The sequence below is a fragment of the Poecilia formosa genome, unplaced genomic scaffold (assembly GCF_000485575.1).
Source record: "Poecilia formosa unplaced genomic scaffold, Poecilia_formosa-5.1.2 Scaffold126, whole genome shotgun sequence".
Classification (NCBI taxonomy): Eukaryota; Metazoa; Chordata; class Actinopteri; order Cyprinodontiformes; family Poeciliidae; genus Poecilia; species Poecilia formosa.
The window spans coordinates 484,085-505,675 of NW_006800065.1; the positions used below are offsets into that span (position 1 = coordinate 484,085).

The window sequence follows — 21,591 nt, forward strand, 5'->3', positions numbered from 1 at the left end:
AAAAATATCAGCTACACCAGGAGCCAACTAGAACTTCTATCTAGCTGATGTTCCATCAAATAGATGTGCATCAAATCTACCTTTGGTGGCCCGTTTCCTGGTGGGGTGGAGAGCTCAGGGCAAAAATGATAAAAATACAATTTGTAGTGGACACCTGAAAACATACCATAACAATGGTGAAACAGTGTTGTGGCAGCACCATGCTGGGGATTTTCCTCTTGGGTTTTTTGGCGGAAGGATAGGGCAATGCACCCGGGGAGTCTTGGAAGCAAAAGACGAGCAGCTGAGGTTCAGTTTTCAGTAGGAAAAACCCTATGCATCCATCCAGAGCTCCAATGTAATTATGTGGATTAAAACATCTTGATGTGTTAGAACTGCAGTGAAAATTACATCTACAAGAACAGCTCAACACCAATGCACACAATCCTTTTCATATTTTAATTTAAAGGGAAAAAAAACTGTGATAACCATGTATGACATTGCTTTCATTTAACCATTAAACTTTGTGCTGGTCTAGCACATAAAAACCCAAGGTGAAGAAATATGGAAAAAGTTCAGATATAAATGCCTTTCCAAGGAACTGTGACACGTCATGATTGTGGCTACAGTTATCTGTCTGATGTGACAATGGACGTTACTTAATGACAAAATAATTATCTGCCATTAAGGTTTATGTCTGGGACCGAATGATGGTCATACATGAACGTGTTGCAGCTGCCTGGCGAAATGCCAGACTCTAGAGAAAATAGACACGACAAGACGACATGTAGACGGTTACGCTGCATGGGAAACACAACACAACTATTTGTGTATCAGCTTCAGAACAGTACATGATACTAACATATATAATAATACACTGAAATGTCTATATTAGCTGAAGGTAAAAAAAAAAGAAGACAAAATTCAAAACAACAACTGCTGAATCAATGTGAATCTTAGGCAATGCACCAAATTTGTTTTAATTTTAATGTAAAGCAAATAGTGTGCATTCAAAAGCCTTGCTGCAACGCCAACATCTATCAGACACAGCTCCTGCACCTTACAGCCATCACCTGTTATATTCATACCTTCTGTAGCAGGCAGACCTTCAGCCGAGCAGCTAACAGCACAGCTCCCTAGGGTGGGAATCTCTTTTCCCTGTTTTTCAGTCTCCCTGCTGCTGAGGACAGCATCTGACTCTGCATATGTCTAATGGCGACTGCTCTCCCTCCCACCCAGACTCTTGTCCATTTTTTCTTCTCAGAATCCCTCCTTCCTTTTCTATCACTCTTTCTTCTTCTTCCTGTGCAGTGAACGGCGGTAGGGAGGGGGAGGAGTGTGCAGGGTTTTTTTTTTTTTAATATGTGTGATAGTTAGAGACTGAAGCACTGCATCTTTCTAGACAATTGTCCCGCATGCAGAGTCAAACAGAAGCAAAAGGAAGAGATTGCTTGAAGAACACAGACAGGGAGGGAAAACGGGACAACAAGGGAGGGATCACAATCCTCATCATGCTGACTCAACCTAACAACCCTCAACTGTGTTTCTCTCTTTTATGTTTGTGGGCTCTAAAATAAAGAAATATTAATATTATTCTCACAACACTGTAGCCTGGAGTTTGCTCTGAGGCTGTGGCTGAACAGGAGAAAACAAGGGAGGAGGAAAAGCAGCTAGACAGACATTGCAGATTTTGCAGTTCACATAGAAACAGCCAAACTGGGATGATGGAAGCGCAGGGAGAGCGGTGCTGGTCGGATGATCCTGCTGCTGATGCTGGGTAAGATTACAGAAATGGTGAAAACAAACAACCAAAAAAGTTTAAAAAAAAGAGAGAGATGAAGATGATTTTTAGAGCTATATTTTAGTTCCACGTCGTATTAGGAAATCAAATGATTACAACACTGTGGAAATTGTGCCAAATTCACATTATCCTCTCTGTCTTATACGTCACTGCTTTGCTTCTAGCAGTCTCTGCGACCTTTAGTCCCTTTGGCGCTGTCATTTGTGTGAGGTGTGGTCAGCTACTGCAGTGACACCTCATCAAGCGAGCTCAGTAGAGTATGAATCTTAAACTACATGAAAAATCACTCAATATCTACTGAAATCAATCCGAAGGGTCAGTTCTTTACCTTCCCAAAAGAACAATTCCTTCACACACAGAGAAATAAATATGAGGGACTTTCATCTGCTTAAGGATTAAAGATTTACTAAAAATCAACACAAAGGTTGATCAACAATTCAAGTAAGACAAAGATTAATGAAAGAATGTCATGTATTATAATTAAACCTAATATCTACTCAAAATGATTAAAGTGAGCAAAGAACCAAACAATAAACATAAGGTGCTATATAAAGAACTTTGCTTTCTTGTCACATTTTAAATTTTTATGTTTCTATGAAATTTCAGAATACAATATTCACAATATTGTCTAATTTAAAAACATCACAAGTTTGTCAGTATCTCAGAGGCTCAAGGAAAACTGCCTTATGGTCTAATATTAGTATGAAGGAAAATATTATACATATTAAATTATCAATACTTAGAAATATGGATATTCATCAATTAATTCAGAATTTTCTGAATATGAACAGACAACACTATCAGACAAAACTATTTGAGCACACAATTAACAAAATCATACGTCCTTCCTCCAGGAATAAGAGTTTACTTCGACTCTGTCGATGGTTTTATTTAAAGCGGAGCTGCAGAAACGCTATTTTTTTAGCTCAAAGTTTAAATCTGAAAAATACAAAACTGAAAACAGATATAGCGTTCTGAACTCTATGTTGTGATATTAGCAGACCTAAAACAGGAAAAGATTAGACTGATATTCTGTGATTAAAAAAAAGTTTCTCGTTTTCTACAGATAGATAAAGTTATTATTAGAGACATTTGGAGGTTTTAATTCCTCCAGATTTTTGGTAAAAACAGCCCTGAACAATATTGTTATGAGCCTGACCCAAATCTGCTCATGGCTGCAGGCCAGTAATACACAAAAACCATCTGAGGGCATTTCTACATAAACAAGAAACTAACACCATCATCCTGTTACATTCATACAAAACTCTTTTTTAAGGTAGACTCCATAGAAAATCAATTTTTAGACATTTTAATATTGTTATGAGGAGTATTCCTGCACATTTCCCAGTTAAAACTTCCATATTTCTCCAGAATATTTTGATTCTTTCTCATTTTAATAACATTCTGGACATCTAAGGACTAAGTATTTCCCTAGTTTAGAGATGCTCAAGTTTTCTTTTGATTGTTTAGAGTGAAAAGCAGTTATTTCACAGTTTTTTTTTATTTTTTATTTTTGCTTCTGGGAAAGCTCAGGATGACTCGTTAAAGTTAGATATGAAATCTGGACAGGAACATTTTACGCTAAAGATTCTTAGAGATCATTTTGTGATCTTTGGTACCTTAAATCTGTTCTTCATAACTTATAAATATTTGTCAAGTGTTATTGTGATTTTTATGAATGTAGATTTTTTTTAAATCTTCCAGACATAGGATAAAGTGTGGAAACTTTTTTTGTCTTTTATACACAACTTCCTTTTCTACCAAACCTGGAAAACCATAAAAGCAAATTTTATGTTTTTCCAGACTTTTCCCAAGACTGTGAAGGAACTTTTAGGTTTGTTTGAAACTTTCAAACAAATGTTGTCATATGTTGTCATGTTATGGCAACAGTTGAAAGGCATGACCAACGAGGTGCCTGTTTTTGGTTAACATTATCCTCTCTGTAGCCAAAATACTCCCACACAACCAACAGTGCTGTTCTTTGTGTGATATATTACTTATTATTGTTTTTTTCTCCAAACTTCACTCATTGTAAAATGTGGAAACAAAGGATTATGTCACTCGAGATGGATTTGTGAAAAAAGTTGTTTTTCAACCAAAATCCCAATATATTAGGTGTCTTGAATATGCGTTGCCAATGCATATTAGAGTTATTTAACACAATATCTATGCATAATCAACAGAAACAATCTAAATATATGTAGTCGCAGAGTGTGGTGGGTTCAGGGATGACCGAAGACATTTAGTTACCTGAAGAGATAATAAGGAAATAGAAAAACTTCCTCCACGTTTCTCTTCTTGTAAGATCAAATAAAATCATCAGATGGCTTTACAGCGGCTCTCTTTACAACCAGCAATAAAAACTGATTACAGAAATACACTGTGTGAAACACATAAATAGAAAACTGGATGAGAAAGTAAGCTAATATCTGCCTAGTTGACGTAGGAACTTACAGGCGGGTTGGTTAAACAAAACCCATGACTCCATGTTGGACCGGCTCAATAAAGTCATATCAGAAATGATGAAGCGAGGCAAACACAAAAGGAGCAACTGGAGGCCAACCAGAGGTGATGTAATACTATCCAGGTTATTCATTAACTCCCAGCATACGTCATCTGTGTCCAAAGCCTTGGTTCTGCTGATAAAAGCCCACACTCGTAGAGTCGCACAATGACAGACCTGACTTGTTTGTTTAGACTGCAAACAATGACATCATGAGAGCATTTCATGGCCTCCAGGCTCTGTCATGGAGTCAAATCTGTGTTAACAAGCTGTTTCTCTTTTGAGAGAATGTAGGCCTATCATTTACACTTTGAAAAGAGTAACTATAACAACGCACGGTGCACCTATTCAGCCCACCAACACTGACCTGCTTGCTGCTGTGCATGCATCGATAAGAGTAAAGACATTGCTAAATTACTGCAGTTTTTGCAATAATTTCACATTTTTTGAGAGTAAGTTTATTGCAACACAACATGCTTGCAAGAAAGATCGATTTAATCTAGAGTTTCATTAAAACGTGTATCAATGCTTTTGCAATACTGAATTAATGCTCGCAGAATGTACTAATCTGTTATAATCTCTCTTTGAAACTCAAGGCCTGTTTTGAGTTATGAAAAAATAGGGAGAGAAAGGAGTGAAAAACTTTCATAAAGCCAAATTTAAGTTAATAAAAATATAAAAAAAACATTAATCTGTCATACGGTATCATCAATTTCTGTACAGAAAACAATTTTATCTTTACACCCAAAACAGAAAGTAACACAAATTAATAAAGAATGGTTAAAGAAATAAAGTGTTACTAAATTATAATGATTATTCATGATATTTTGCTTATCATTTTATCTTCAGATGAATCTGGTAATTAATAATACTTCACAAGTGGAAATGTAGAGCTCAAGAGAATTAATATAAGTAAGCAAGTAAAGAAATAAATAAACTAATGCATTCAAGTTATAAAAACACATTATAATATTCTGTTCATAACCAAGGACATTAGGTCCATCTTAACTTTAATTCTTTAATTAATAACTTATAAACTGCTTTCTTGGCCATGAGAGTGGAAGAAAACTTTAAAACCCCAAATTTGAAATTGAGTAATATTGAAGGGTGTAAATATATATAAACAAAACTGTTAAAAATTTCATAACATTTCCTACTTTTCTGTCGATAAAATCAGCTTACATTTACATACATTTTATAGTTTGGAAAAAGTGGAAAAGTGGGGGGGGGAAGAGAAAAAACTCCTAGTAACTTCCAAATATTTTTTGTTATTTTATTTAAAAATATATAATTTTATCAACAATGATAATGTCTTACATCCGGAATTCCTGATGCTACACATATTTCTTCTGGAGTATTTTGCAGCAAATGTAAACAATGCGTATTAGAAAAAGGCTTTAGAAAAGAGGAGTCTGCTTTGATAAGCTACCAGTGGTGAATGCTTGCTGCTGCCACAGTGATCATGTAATTTAGAAAAATCAATTCCTGGCTGGTCCTGCTGGAGGAGATCATCGCCATGATGATGTAAACAACAAATTCAGATATAAAGCCCTCTGGTGTCCTCTGATCAATACTCTCCCAGTGAGGTAGCAGGAAATAGCAGGGTCATATAACAAACCAGGACAACCCCCAGACTTCAACATGACAACTATTACGACATGAATACTGATACAAACGATTCTCGGCTAAAGCTTGACACTAAGTCTACACACCATGTAATCTGATGAACACAAATGTGGGAAGGAGCTCTAAAGGAACAGATTGCTCTAGATAGAGTCAACAATAGAGGGTTGGGGCGCACAAAGACTCTGTCTGTGTGACAGCGTTAATAACAGTGATGGAGGGTGTGCGGTCACAGCGCTCTATAATAAACCGACCCATATTAGAGAGAGTATAAAATGCGTGAAAGGCTATTTTCTTTACACAGCTAGATTGAATCATTATTAGAGACAAGGTGTGCGGTCATCAATGGGTTTAAAGGTTGGTGTGTGTCAATGGGAAGCCTGCGTTGTTGTTATGACGCGGAGAAATGTCCGCGTGCGACAATTCACCGCTCCATTGATGACGAGAAACAGCTCGCATAATTCAAAATTAACGACAAAAACAAAACAAAACAAAACAAAAGTACGTACCTTATGCTGATGAAAGGGGTAAACTACAGCGTGTTCATCACGGGACAAGAATCGATAACCTGAACCTGGACGGATTTAATTCCCATAATAAGACGTGCGCGCACATGACGGATCGGACTGGGGAGGGGGGTTAGGGTGCGCGCGCTTCACGGACTCACTGCAGCAGCAGTGGTGAGCCAAAGCAGCCGCTGCTAATGTCATGAAAGCAACCCACTAATCTTAAGACACACACGCACACGAACACTCACCTCGACCTCCACGCGTTCTCTGTGTGTTATTGAGCTGGCCTCCATGGGTGAGGGGTCAACCGCGGCGTCTTCATGGGTGTTTACCTGGCGGTGTTGTCGTGGGAGTTACAGTAGCCTCACACAGCTGACAGGCAGAGGAGGGTGACAGCGCCAGGAACTAAAACCCAGCCTGACGGAGCATCAGACGTCTCCTTCAGACTAGGAGCAGGGTGCGGATGGTGGCAGGTTAAAGACGCTCCGCCGGGCCAGCTACAGGCTAAAGCGGTTAATGTGTATGTGTACGTTGAGGAGGAGGAAGGGGTTCAGGTACAGGAGGTGCACTTTAGCACTTTCATGAACTAAAGCGATGAGGTCATGGTTCATGAGGGAGAGGAGTGGAAAAAACAGAAAAAGCATTAGTTGACGTCACCTCCAGCCAATCAGCGCCGGTGGTTTGGGGTTAGCGTGACGTCAGCTCCTGGCTCATGGATTAAAGGGACAATTACGTCTTTTTTGTTGTTACTTAAAGCAGACTTCATCAAATTTAAAAGAAAAGGCATAATTGCAATTTACGTTTGCAATGTAATAATTAAGTCTTTGCAGCATTGACATATAAATATCTTTAAATTAAGCCTCAAACATTTCTAGACCCCACACAGTCATGTTTGTAATCTTTTTGCCTGGTGGTGGCTTTTGCATATTGCCACCATTCTCCAATTACAAAGTGTCAGAATCCAATATATTGCTATGTTGCAATTAAAATATATGTGTTTGTGGTAAATTAAAACAAAAAACAAATGCATTAAGTTACATTGTTAAATGTAATCTAGCAAACTAAATTTGTGAAATTACAGTTTAATGTATTAATTACAGTTACATATAGATTATTGTATATATAAATGCATATTTATCTAATTATTTATTCAACATATTGTAGCTCTTAATCCACCATTCTCAAAAAAGGGCCTTTTTCAAAACCTTGAGTTAAAAAAACAGTATGGTAAAAATGAATATAACTTAATGGATATTTTGCAAACATTTTGGAAAGAAAACTGAGAAAGTCTTTTTGCAGGAGCATAACAGAAATCACAAACTGTGTTACAAAGGCTATCGATGCAGAATAATATAGTCCTTTAAGGAGATACTTGCCTCCGTCTATGGTGGTCCAAAAGCATTGAAAATGTTCATGTTTATAGTTTGACAGATAGATATAGTTTTGAAAAATGTATTGCTTGGCTTAATGAATCTTTGTTTGGTGTGAGATTATTTGGTTGAGGTTGGACCGTCTAAATGAATGACTTAACGAATATTAATCCCAGATTCTAAATAAGAATCTGCTGCAGACAAATGCAGGTCAAACTCAATGGGGACACAGAAATAATATTTTAACTAGGCCAACAAAGATTGATCTACACTTCTGATGCCATCTTCGATATCACCAATATTACCAGTCATCATTGGTATACAGCAATATATGGCACTTAAATAACTTGTTTTAGTCTTGCCGTGGCCATGTAATTGGGTAGAAACCCATTTACTCATATCAAAAACGACCAGTGAACCCAGTTCTTTTCATCAAAACAAGACTAAAACACACTTTTTCAAAGAGTTTCACAAGCATTGAAACCGTAACTTAGGATCTATGTTTATTATGTTTTCCTTAATGGTGGTTCTTGTTTAAATGGCACTCTGGTCAAGCCACCCAAATACACAATCACTTATGCTCTTTCTGGAAAATAATAATAAAAAAGCCTTTATTTTATGCAATGTATCAAAACTCTAAGGGTTAAAATATGAGATTTAACTAATGTAAGTCAGTGATTCTTTAGCCTTTTATATAACAAGTACCACCTCAGTACCAACTCTTTTAAAAATAACCCAGTACTGGCAGAATAACAGCACTTGGGATTTTTCTCTTTTTTTATATATATTCTGTAAAAAAAAAAAGAAAAAAAAGGAAAAAGGAATTTAATTTAATATAAGCTTTCCTTCAATTAATCAGTTCATAAACTTAAAAAACATGAAAAAGGAAATAAAATACTTTGTCAGCACTGTGTCTGGACAGGGAAACAAAAATAAATGCCGGTCATCTGTTTCATAACAAGTACCGAAAGATTAAATTAAATGTAATTTTTTTTTCTTCGCCTTTTCTCTGCTTCATTATGACTTTTATCAACAGTTTAAAGGGCTGTGAGCCAAAGGCAAGGTGAGCAAATACTGACATCTAGTGGCCACGTTGTGAAAACACAACGTGAGTCGGACTTCAACAACATGCTTACAGGCAGACGTAAAAGACAAAACCACAGCGCAAAATTAACGTGAACCCTGAGACCTCAAAGAGACACCAAGACCAATTCATGAAAATCTACTTTTATTTGGATGCAAAAACTCACAACTTAAAGCAATACTTTAGCAGAGGAGAGGAATACTGATTGCTGGTTATTGTATGTGTGACTGGCTGTTTTTGTCATCTTCATTTGAAACATTAGAAGAGGACAATAGAAGCACTGGTAACAAACACTCAAAAGAAAAGCTGCTGGGTCGAGGACACTGAACATTATCAGAGGACCATGTCAGAGCCCTGGCAATAGATTGCGGCATTTGTTGTCAGTCTCAGTCCAGTGTTGTTTTACTAACAATTTTGGCAGTTTAATCCTCCTTGTTGAGTTTGTGTTTAGTTGTGGGTCAGAACCCACACAGGTAATTTTTTAAGGTCCTCTGATAATGTTCACAGCCATAGAAGTTGTTGGATTTTTTGTTACATAGAAAACTATCTGCACTGTTTTAGCTGCCTTGCACATAGCATTTATTTCTCAACTGTGTTGTCAACTGAGAGTGGTCTAGATTCACAGATGGAAACAGGGACTGTGTAAAAACTCAGTCTGAGGTAAAATTCTCCAAGAAAAACAATAAAAAGATACACAGAAAGCAAAGCAAAGCCTAAAGGCCTAAAGTAATAGTAATACTCAAGACTGAACATAATATATCTATTTACTTTACTGTAAGGTAACTTAGGTAGTTGTCACATTTTGTTCTCTTAAATCTTGCAATATAAACCAATGGTTTTGATCCACAGTATGAGCTACATTCCATTATGTTGTAAACAGAAATATACACAAGGCATCTACTCGAAAGGATTGTATCAAAATGTTCTAAAAATATCTCTGGTTGGTTTCACAAAAGCAAACTGTATCAAAAGCATTGGCTGAGAGCAAGCAATAATAATAATAATAATAATAATAATAATAATAATAATAATAATAATAATAATAATAGGCTTTTACCTTTTTTTCACACAACGAAAAGCGGGACAACCAATCACGTCGCTTTGATTGTGGACCCTACTGAGTCCCATACGGCACATGCAATCCATTAAACTCAACACAATCAAAAACACAATACAGAAAAATAAGCTTTACAGCTGAACATCAGAGAGACAACCTTAGTTGGTCTATTGTGCTTCATACAGATTAGGCCTGGCCTGTCTATACAACAATCATGAGCTTTGTTACCTCACAGATGCGTTCAAGCTACTGTTGTAAGCAGAGGCATCACAGAGCAGAAGGACGACAAACTTTATGGAACAATTCTGACGAGAGTGATATGAAAACAAACCGAATGTCACCGCCCTCCACGTTGTTGCTTTTCTCTGCGAGATCGCCCGTTTCCGTGCTGCCGTTCGCGTTTTTGGGATTCTGTTTCTGGCTTTTGCCACTTTTGCTGTGGCTCTGTGACGCCTCTGAGGGAACATTTAGGATGTTGTTTTCTGTAAACACCGCGGGCCATGAGAACTGCCACACGCAGCCTGGACTAAAAAAAAAAAAAACGTAAATACTTTAGTTTGCACAGAAACCCTAATTAGCCTAACTTTTACATTCCTATGTTCCATAACATTGCACATGCCTTTAACGAATACTTAGCACCATGCAACCTGAAAATGAGGTGACTCAGACCTTCTGCAATGTTTTTTTTTTTTTTTTTTACATTAAAGGAGAGTCAGTGAGAAAAAAGCTAGATGTTGGTTAACATTTTACATCAATATAGTGGTACATATTAGGCTGGTATTCGATTATCTCTGTAGGATTCAATTATGCTGGCACTTATACTGTAAAGGGCCCTTATTTTAATCACTAACTTTCTTAGAGTGAATTTTCTTAAAGCAAACTCTAGTGCGAGAGATCTGAGAATGCCTTACTTCTACTATAACCTTTTGATAGCTGTACAATCATTACATAATGGAGCTATTTCAGACCAAGACTGAAACAAGGCCTTGACAACTCAGACCTCTGAGAGTCAGTGTGATGCAAAGTCTCAGCAGCACGAATGAAGCAACACAAGGACCATGGGCTTGGATTCGAACAGGCCTGCTGGATAGATGTTAAAACAGTTTTCAATGAGGATTTTTCAGTCATGCCTCTATTCCACCCCTTTGTTGGTTCTGTACAGCAACATTAAGCACGGTCCCATATGAACGAGCCTGGTTTGGGTGAAGAGATCGACATGGTTTGGGTTGTTAAAGGGTGAGATTGTGTGACAATGCTAGGTAAGGTGGTGCATACCACCACAGGTGGCACGGTGTACAGTGGTGTGTCTCGGTCTGGGTGCACGGCTGTCGTGCTCACATTATTCTTCAGCGGAGCGAGACAGCTGCTTCTCATACAGGCTGAGGACATGATGCACAAACTGGTACTGCTCACAGGTCTGGATCATTCCACCTCTGACAAACACACAGAAGGACGATGGAAAAAGAAATTGGTCTTTGCATCTGTAGATGGTAAATATTACCAAAGATCTTGAATAGTAACGTTATAATATCGATGCTACTGAGTGTTGATATTTTCACAGTTATTAGTGAGTTATCGATGGTTGGGGTGTGCACTCTGATTTCAATGTTCTATATTTGAAAAACACCTTATCCTTGTTTGCGTAGTGCATCGCGAACTAATACATTCCTCTAGACATTTTTTTAAACATTTTTTTCATGTTGCAATCAGGATTCAAGGTATTTTATTGGCATTATAGATGACAAATATAGATAAATGGTGGAATTTTTAACCGAAGCACAGGTGAGATAACATTCTTTTAAAACCGAAAGATGTTGATTAAATTAACAACAATTCCTACTCTATTCAAGGGCATTATCTGTAAAACCCCATGAGGTTTTGTCTTGTGTGTTGGAGCTAAATAAAGTAAATAACTGTGAGGCTTGACCTTGCAAGCAGAACTATAAACAGACATGAGTAGAAGAATGGAGACAAAAGCTTGTCTCACCTGTCCAGACGGAGCTGGCAGGTGGCTCGCAGGATGTCAACCACACCCTCAGTCCTCAGCTGCTTGCACAGGATGGAGGTGGCAATGAAGCAGCCAGTACGACCAATCCCAGCACTGTGGGATGCAGAGTTAGAGGGAAATAGTCTGAGATTTAGCAACATGCTGACTGAAATTCATTCAGTTTTGATGTAAAGCTTAACCTACTACAAAGGTGGCACATACTTAACTCTATTTTTTATTTATTTTTTTGTAAAATATAAGAGTTTTTATTTCAATATTAAATATACATTGTCATTGTTTTATTATTGTACCTGCAATGGACAATTATTGGGCCACTGGATGGCAGGGCTTCCTCTCTGGCTCCGTCCACTTGCTGGACCAGCTCCAGCAGGGGTGGAGCCTTATCTGGGGTCTTCTGATCCGGCCAGGAGGTGTACCAGTAATGCCGAAGGGTGCGCTCCTCTTCCCCGCACTGGTACATGCAAACAAACACACGGAGCCCCGCGAAATGTAGACAAAATCTTGTTGCTTAAACATGCACACGTTGCATAGCTTGCTTGTTTTGTCCGTTGGGCTGGTTCAGTTTTGTTTTTGCACATCTGTTGTGCTCCATGTAAATCCGGATTGTTGTGTTACCATGACAACAGGTAATGCAGAGCATGATGTGCAATAAATAAACAAAGCTTCATTTGCGGACAGCGCCGTGCATTATCGAATCAGTTTTCACAATTTTCCTAGAAATACTCTGTCACTGATCAGCGGCGCTACAAGTACACAGCACATTAGCCGGAGAGCGACAGACAGACAAACAAACAAAACGCTTTTAACTCACGGCACATTTTTGTAATAATCCCTCGATGCTTATTAGTCAGCTGCAGGCTGCATTAGCAGAATCATGTTTTGTTTGTCAAGAAGCAAGGCCACCGTGACCCCAAATCAAATATAAATCACAGAGAACACGGTAAAAACAACAAAACATATTGCCAAACCAGAATATCGTTCACCGCCAAACAGATCTGTTGTGGGAAAAAGAAAACTAATGCTGTTATAACAACATGGCGAATCTAAACATTATTTCAAGGCTTAAGCCAATCTAATTTCCTTTTCATAGGCAAAATAAACAGATAATGTGAGTAGGCCAGGGTGAGTTTTTGTAATCTCTCCAGAATTTTTCAGATGTTCATTTAATGTGTTGAACATCCAAACACTACAGTTTAATTAAAAAAAATAATAATTTATTGTATTTACTTCAATGTAATGAAAAAAAATGACAAAATAAATAAATTAGTCATGAACTTTCCTAATTAAAGACTGTACCATTTCATGAGACAAATAGTTTAATGCAACTGATATTTTTGACTCATTTAAATGACTGTGCAGCTTCTCAGTCAAAAGCAGCACCAACAATAAACACACTATTTGACAAAATAACAGGTTTAACTTAAGTACTTGCTGTTGCTCTTTAATAAAAACGCATGAATATTTCTCTTTTGTATGAGTTACCTTTAGAGTAAACACCCTCAGGCTGTAGTCATCCTCTTGAGTTACTGAGACAACGGTGATCTCTATGCCCTCATGGGTCACAGTGTCCTCAGGCCAGTACTCTGCACATTTCTACTCAAGAAAACAAGAGGACGCGCACACACAACGTTTGTACAGGTACCATTAAACTAATACACTCTGATAGATACAGTCATCTACCCCTCCTTTGCTACATAGGTATGTAAAAAGCCTTATAATTTATAAGTGTTTTATCTCAGTTGAAAACAGTTTCACTAAAAGAAAAACCAAAAAAGTTGACCTTGTGTCTAGGAAACCATTTTCATGCCGACTTTACTATATAGTCTTTGAGCTTTAGTCTAATAAACGACCTTCAAACACCCCAAGAAACCTCTGATGCCAGATGCTCTACTAAGGTTTTCTTTGCTAAAGAACGTACACATCCTCCAACATATAAAACAGGGGGATGAGCTGGTATATGACACACATCTATGTTTTGCTTCACAACAGAGCCTCACAGAGTTTGGTGGTTTAAAAAAAAATGTCTTTGTCTCATTTTATCAAAGCATATGGTTCCTGTCTCAGCAATGTTTATCAGATTCCATGTTTATGCCTCTTAGGGAGGGACAGAAAATGTCCCCAGACATGCCTCCCGAGTATCTCGTTAGTCTTTGGTTACATATAATTGCTGTGAAGAAAGAGCTGAGGCTAAAATAAATCTTTCCATTTACTGGGCTGTCTATGTTCTAACCCTCACCTAGCGTCATGAGATATGGATGATAACCAAAAAGAAGTGGCTGGGCTCCAGCTTAGAGAGAGGGTGAGGAGCTCCAAGTTGAGCCACTGCTTTTCCGCATTGAAAAGAGTCATTTGAAGTGGTGCGAGCGTCTGATTAGGATGGTCTCTGGTGCTTCCATCTGAATTTTTTTTCTGGCCACGTCCCAACTGGGTGGAAATCCTGGGAAAGACCCAGGAACTCGCTGGAGGGATTATCCCATCTTGTCAGGGAACATGTTGGGATTCCCCCAGCAGGAGTTTGAGGATTTTTCTGAGGAGGAGGATGTTTGGATTTCCCTCCCGGACCTATTGCCCTCATGACCTGATCTGAGATAGGATTAAGGTAATGGATGGATGGATCTGAAGTGATAAAAGTGAAGCAGAAATTACAAAAAGGCTTCCGTAACATTTTCTCTGGTAATTGGTGGAGATGAGAATAATTGTTAAACTGGTTGTTTTGGCAAATAAAGTAACTTCTGAATGTGAATTTTCCTCCACTGCGTTAATGTATTCATGATAATCATTGGATTATTTCTTTCTTGCATTTTTCAAAAGCAATTATGCCACTAAGAATTTTAAAAAAAGATTTTATTATAAGGCTTTTTACTCATCTTTACTATGGGTGTCTATAATCGAGGAGGGTGCAGCAACATAATCATCATTCCTGTCTCCACCTCGTTCTTCTCCTCCAGATTGGTGATCATCACTATAATTGGGCTTCTCTCCTGCCACACCATCCTCCAGAAATCTCCCACTGTGTTCACAGTGGGGCCCTGCGTGGCAATGTAAGCTTGTTCCTCATCCCCATAACCCTGCACAGGCACGGGGAAACATGGCGAGATGGGACAGTTATCAGCAAGAAATAAAACAGCAGTTTCACAACCACATAGCTGCCTGGTAATGCAAACATTTTCACTTACTTTGAGATAATTCGCGTTAATGTAGGTTGAAAGAAAATCATCTTCGTCCTGTGACTTCAAGATGACTCTGCTGTGTGTATCTGTAGGTGGACGGGGTGACAAAATCATAAGAGCATTGAATGCTTTCACTGAATTGTGGGTCTTATGCGGTGGTAATATATGGAACTTTCACTGAGCAATGTAGCTAATTTACCGTTACTTAAGGGGAGATATACAAAAGCTCATATACTTTCATCGGCGATTATCTTGATTTGCCGGCGTACTTACTGGGTAAAATGGTCTTGTACCGATTTTTTCTCACAAGCCCTGGGTAATTATACTCCTTAGGGTCCACAAAGTTCATGGGAGTTTCCTGCCAGCAATGAAAGAACAGTTGGTGCTAGAAAAAATCTATTCAGGCATCCCCTTCTGCCAAACACTAAGAAAATAATATCCAAAGACATGAAGTCATCGGCTGCCCTTTGCAGCAAACTATTGCCATCTAATTGTACTCGACCTAAGGGGTTTTGCAAGCGCTTGTGTGATATCGAGTGCAAATCGTCATGCCTCACAGACAGTGAAATCCTCTGTGGGGTTTTTTATATGCAAAAAAAAACAACATTTGTAGCCCTCCGTCCTTCGCCCACTGACAGGCGCTAGAAAAGCTTACGGGTGTGCGGTGAGCTTGGTTGGGTGGTTGTGCATGTGTGGGCGTGTACATTAGCGCCTGCGTCTATGAATGCATGTCAGTGTCAGCGTATGTCTTTTCCGGTGAGTCTCTGCTAATCTAAGAGTGTAGGTGGCTGAGCTGCTGTTGCTGCACTCACATAAAACTCCGCCTGCAGGCTCTGGTCATCCATGGCCCTTGTGTGCAGCATGGCAGGGGTCAGGACATGCGTTCCCTGTCGGAGGTACTCCTGGGCTGACTGGTCTCGGGGAGAGAGCTGAGCCCCGTAGCCGTAGGGCTCCGTGCAGCCTGGCGTGCACATGTCCAACGTTAGAGAAACATTGGAGCCTCTCCTGTGGGATTCAGCCAGGGTTAGTTGGCACAGATGAGGAGTATGTGCACTCATTTGCTGCATAAAATTACAAATAAACATCGTTCTGTCTCTCTGTCTTTCACCACCTAGAAATGCTTTTCTCATGAAACAGCTCTGTGTGAGGAAGGCCACACTCTGACCTCTCCTGAAGCCCCACTGGGGTGACGGTGAGGGTGGACGCATCTCCTTCCATCCTGGTGTCTGTGCCCATGTCAAAGACGGGGGTCTGAGGCACCGGGTCAAGCTCCATCAGATCCTCCTGGGCATCAGTCCACTCTGACAGGGTGAAGGAGGGTTGGCGGCTCACAGACTGCCGCCGATCACCTATCTCTCTGGAAATGGTTCCTGACGACCACAAGCCGGTTCCATAACACCACTTAGACACCATGTGGATCACCTGAGACAAACAGAAAAAAAAAATCAACTTGCTGATTCATCGATCCAAAATGCACAAGAGGGGCTAAGATCTTGGGGTTTAAGTCATTAATATCTTTATATTTAGCTTCCAAAGATGCAAACTTTATTTTTTGGTAATGCATCGTTTGTGTACATACGATGCAATACCATGAACTTTTACTGATTATGTCACATTGCAGGTTTTCAATGTATTTTATTGGTATTTTAAGTTATGGACCAACATATGTAAGTGTATTTAAGAAGTGGAAAGAAAAAGATACATGGTTTTAAATAAATATATATAAATCTGATTTGTGGTGTGCATTTGTACACTCTACACCTTAGTCGATAGTTTACAGATGACTTTTAACTTAAATTATAACTGAAGTTTTTGAGCCTTATTGCTACCAGCTTTAAACAAATCTTGAAATATTTTGTGTCCTTGTCTCTGCAAACCATGCTTTTGTAAGAGAGATGTGAAATAATGTAAGTCTTAATATTTATTACAAGGCACTGAGAGATTTTAGCATCAAAAGTTATTCTTAAAGATTTGTTAGAAAATTTATGACATAGAGACAACCAATTTCAGACAGACTTTTGCTGTGTATTGAATCTGTTATAAAGACCTAATTTTATCATTTACTGGATGTATATTTAATTCTTAGTTTGATCCTTAATCAATTTGTTTTCTTTCAAAGCTTAATATTACATATTCATGTAGACACAATATTTCAATATTTAGGAAATCTTTCCCCACAAAAAGCACAAAAGTCCACAAAATATTAAATATCGAGTGTTTTACCATGATAACAAAGATTGCCACTCCAACGACCGCAGTGCCGCTGACAATCCAGTTGTGTTGTGTCGTGTTTTGTACCTCTTTCATCAACACTGTAGACTAAACGATGAAGAGGCATGCACAGAAACAGTTAGTTAATAGGTTAGACATGAAGGTTTCACATTCAAAATTAACAGTGGGATAATGGATCAATACTTACATCCATTCCAAAAATTGCTTGACATGGTAAAAAGAAGCCCAAGTAGAAGTCCATGACCTGAAGGGCTTTGTAGAAGGAAGAGACTGGTCCATTTCCTTCCAGCACAAAGAACACCCAATATCCCTGGGAAGAGAGAAAGGGTATTCAGATGACATTCTCCATCTCGATCATTGGTGATCCCAAAGCATTTTTTTTTTATTATTATTTTTTATTATTTTTTTTTTTTTTTCTGGTAGCAAAGCTCGTTATTTGGTGCATATTTCATGACCATTGGTAAAGGGTTGACAAATGAAGCATTAATTAGCAAGTTTTGCTACGTTGCTCACCTTTTTCTTCACCTTGACAACCAAAGCAATGACCACATCACTGCAGACGAAACCCCAATCTGTATCCATTTCCTGCTTCACTTTGTGACCATTCGAAGACAAAATACCAGGATTTCTGAACTCCTTTGCTTGAACCAAATGTTGACCTAACTCAGAGTGAACAGTTTCTGGCTCCCTTCTACAGAATCCACCTTAAAATTATGGTTGGTTTGAGTTCCTCATGGGCAAATTGCTCAGGGCTTGTCCTGGTAGGGCAACCTATGCCACTGGGCTTACTGAAGCAGTCAGACAATGAGCAACCTGAAGGCCTTTATTATTGACACACCATAGGAAACCAAAAACTTTGAATGACATAGGGACCCTACTGGACCTGAGCAAACACCTGGGGATGGAGCCAAAAAACCCACAGCAAAGCTTAACCACGTGAGCCCACCACTTGACCAGGAGGGACGAGTGATTTGGGAGCTGGATGGCAGGCGAGGGTGAGAACTATAAACTACACCAAACTCTTGGATGATGGTGTTGCAGTATCAGTAAATACAAAACCTTAAATTACATTCCAGTTGATGATGGCTGTTTCCAGCTGTTGATAGAAATTGTCATTTCACTGCATTTCAGTTGTATCAAAGACTGTATTGTAGTACTTCTCCCCTTTTCTTCACATTAATCAGACATGTGGTACATAAAAAAGATATAGAAAGATAGGACGCAACACCACAGAAGTATAGCAAGTAAAATACATGTGCAAAATTAATCAGGCTTTCATTAAGTACCACCGTTACACAACAGACCAAAGTTGTAATTTGATTAAGAAAAATGCATATTAATTGATATACATACTGTGACTTGAGAGCTGATGAACAGTGCAGCCCAGCACTGAAGCTCCACCACCAACGTATACACTTTGTGGATAAACACTTCCTCTCCCTCCTGGCTTTGGCCTCCATCTTTGCAGTCAGATACACCGTCCTTTTTAGCGGCTCCATCGCCTATCTTTTCCACCTTTGTGGGTTCATCCAACCAGACGGGGTCCTCATCGGGCCTCAGGAAGATGGAGTCTTCAGTGTGGGAACGAGTGGAGCTGCTCAGCCGGCGGGTCATGATCCCCCTGTGGAATGAGAGTTATTGATATGATTGTTCTTTTAGCGATAAAAGTTATATTTAAACAGAACAGAAAAGAAAAAAAAATGAGAAAGGAATTTCAGGACTTCATCTAGATAATTGTCCAGTAGAGACAGTAAAAAAAAAAAAAAAAGAAATAATTTTCAGCTTTCTGTTTGAACATTTTGATGGTTCTGTGACTTGGAACATTGTCTGAGATGTTTAGAAATTCATCTTTGGTGTAGAAAATGTTGTTTCTTTTTTCCAACAAGGTGTATACATTTCCAACTCTATTGTTTTTACTGTTCGTATACGTGCTTTCTGTATTCATGAAGTTGTGAACATCTGTTTTTAAATGCGCACGTGTATAGCAGAAAATATTGCCCTTATTCCACAGGCCTATTCACATGTGCAGCGAAGCGACATAGAGTGGGTCTCATCTCCGGATCCTCTTGTCTCCTTTAGATGGGACTCTATTGTGTGAAAACGCGCGTGTGTGTGTGTGTATTGTAGAGAGATGAGTCAGGGTTAGCGTGTTTACAGCCCTGTCCGTCACCTTGGCAACAGAGTGGCACTCATCCCTCTCATCCGACCCGAGCATTATCATGTACTGATGGCGCACACACAGTCACACACACCTTTGTAACAGTCAGCAGTGTATTCAGAGGCTCTTTCTGCCCTCCACTTTTATCCTTCAGCCATTAATGAAGATGTTTTGTACATTTGGCGGATTACCACCACGTGATTTGTGTGAATGTGTGAAAGCAGAGGCCTTTGAGAGCAGTGATGTGCTGTGTTTTTTATTTTTTTATTTTTATTTTTTATTCTGAATGTGTTGCTGATGGCTAAATTTGTCATGTGTGAGTTTGGAACCATTTTTCTTTTATCAATGACAAACAGCTAACAATTGAATGTTCCCTCATAATAACAGCTGAAAGCAGCAATGGAGATGACTTACAGGGAGGTGAGTTAACTCAGTATAGCCTGTACCCTTGTCAAGAGAACTAAAGTCAATAATTTTTTAAATTTAACTTCTATATTTAACAAATGCTGGAATCAAAGTACTAATTTATGGGTTTATTTCTGAAATTTAAAAATACTTTGCTGTGTTTTTTTCCCCACAACACTAAATATCCACTTTTCAGTCATCACTGCGTTTTATATGCATGGCAGCCATATTGGATTGTTAGTTTGGGGTCTGTGAATATCCTTTCACTTGAAATTTAGTGGGACTGTTATGTTTGTTTTTACAATTTGAAACTTTAAGTTTTCAACTTGAGTAAAAAATTATCTGAATAACTGAACCATATTTTTCATCTCGGAACACGATTTGTTTTCTTTGTGCGACGTTGAGAATATTGTTTTCATGACACAAGAAAACAGATTGAAAATGTCTAAATCAGATATATATCTCAGTATGGTGTTGTCAGAAACACCATACTGAGATATACACCATACCCCCACCTAATTACCACTTCTTAACATTTTGAGCATCTCTCAGTCTGAAAGAAATATAACATTCCTTGCTGTTTAGTGCGTGCAGCTCTAGCTGTTTCTATGCTGCCTCTCCTCCAGTCACCACAAGGGGTGCTAACGAACTTACCTACAAGAGATGGCAGGGAACTGGTGAAGGAGGCGGATCACATGATGGGTTTGAATCCTGTATTCTGTGGCAACTGGTTGTTGTCAGCCATTGTGAGGCAGAGTTGGTTCTGAAGGACACAAGACAACAGCCGTGTGTTGCATCACTGGATTTCAGATTAAATAAACTAAAAAAGAACACAAGAATGACAGTCACAGCTGGATTCAAAATAAAGTAAAATCACTGTGCCCAAATAAGCTGGTCACACTCACGCTTGCTTCATATACCATCTTCCTTCAGATGTGAATCAAGGTAGTCCCATTTGTCACCTCCCAGCTGAGGATGATGATGTAAGGTGACACAATAAACTGTCAATATTTCGTTCCTTCTCCTCCCGCTCCTCGTCTTTTCTTCCCCTGAGAGGCAGGGGAATTATTCAAGCCAGACTTTGCCGACACCCTCAGAAACACATTCAGATAGCTCCAGTCACATCAGTATGCATGAAGTGAAGCCTTCCCCGCGCTACCATCCTCTCTCCTTTCCACCATCTCCTCCCTCCTCTCCTTCTGTGCCACTGGACCCCAATGGCCGAAGTGGGTGAGCTCAGCGGAATATGAGACCACACCAGAAGCTGAAGATGCTTTTCTGTGTGCTGGTTTGAGGAAGAGAGAGTGCAGGTGACGAGCAGAAGGGAGCTGCTTTGAGTCCTTTTCTTTCTCTCTTTTGCTCCCTGTGAAGGTGGTTTTGAAGTGATGACGCCAGCTAGCACTGCTCGTAGCCATGGCAATGTGCATACAGGCAATGTATATGAAGCATGCTCACAAACACACACGGAGCCGGGCACACACATCCCAGGATCTTGTTGGATAAGAGAAAGTTCAGCATCCTTCCGTTTTTAAGCGACAGGTGAACAGGTAGATGAGAGGAAGGAGGGATGAACGGGAGGATATTTTTTGTATGAAGGTTGTTTCAAGCAATGACGCAGTGAGGTTGGCGTTTCGGTAACTGTGGCAACCAATACTCTGTGTACAGCAGGTTTGGTCAGACAGTGTGTGGTGT

At 39.1% G+C, this 21,591-nt stretch overlaps 2 protein-coding genes across 5 annotated transcripts in view; both read right to left on the reverse strand.

Moving 5' to 3' along the window:
* dusp8a (dual specificity phosphatase 8a) overlaps positions 1-7,008 on the reverse strand; it is a 46,926-nt gene extending 39,918 nt beyond the window's left edge. Inside the window, exon 1 of one of the 3 annotated variants that reach the window (XM_007561399.2) lies at positions 6,664-7,008. The gene's annotated coding sequence lies outside the window, so the exon portion shown is untranslated. Of the gene's footprint in view, positions 1-1,067; positions 1,234-6,415; positions 6,542-6,663 lie in introns of those variants that run through there. The other 2 variants (XM_016676071.1, XM_016676072.1) reach the window with 2 other exon arrangements.
* A 1,988-nt stretch (positions 7,009-8,996) lies between these two features.
* LOC103144422 (protein tyrosine phosphatase non-receptor type 5) overlaps positions 8,997-21,591 on the reverse strand; it is a 15,423-nt gene continuing 2,828 nt past the window's right edge. Inside the window, exons 1-14 of one of the 2 annotated variants that reach the window (XM_016676074.1) lie at positions 20,805-21,502; positions 20,554-20,662; positions 18,690-18,957; positions 17,524-17,646; positions 17,328-17,423; positions 16,270-16,526; positions 15,917-16,109; positions 15,378-15,462; positions 15,111-15,190; positions 14,865-15,002; positions 13,417-13,527; positions 12,225-12,385; positions 11,914-12,027; positions 8,997-11,359 (exon numbers count right to left, since the gene is read on the reverse strand). In XM_016676074.1, coding sequence (XP_016531560.1) covers positions 11,266-11,359; positions 11,914-12,027; positions 12,225-12,385; positions 13,417-13,527; positions 14,865-15,002; positions 15,111-15,190; positions 15,378-15,462; positions 15,917-16,109; positions 16,270-16,526; positions 17,328-17,423; positions 17,524-17,646; positions 18,690-18,950 — 1,713 coding nt within the window. In that variant the 5' untranslated portion in view covers positions 18,951-18,957; positions 20,554-20,662; positions 20,805-21,502 and the 3' untranslated portion in view covers positions 8,997-11,265. Of the gene's footprint in view, positions 11,360-11,913; positions 12,028-12,224; positions 12,386-13,416; positions 13,528-14,864; positions 15,003-15,110; positions 15,191-15,377; positions 15,463-15,916; positions 16,110-16,269; positions 16,527-17,327; positions 17,424-17,523; positions 17,647-18,689; positions 18,958-20,553; positions 20,663-20,804; positions 21,503-21,591 lie in introns of those variants that run through there. The other variant, XM_016676073.1, reaches the window with a different exon arrangement.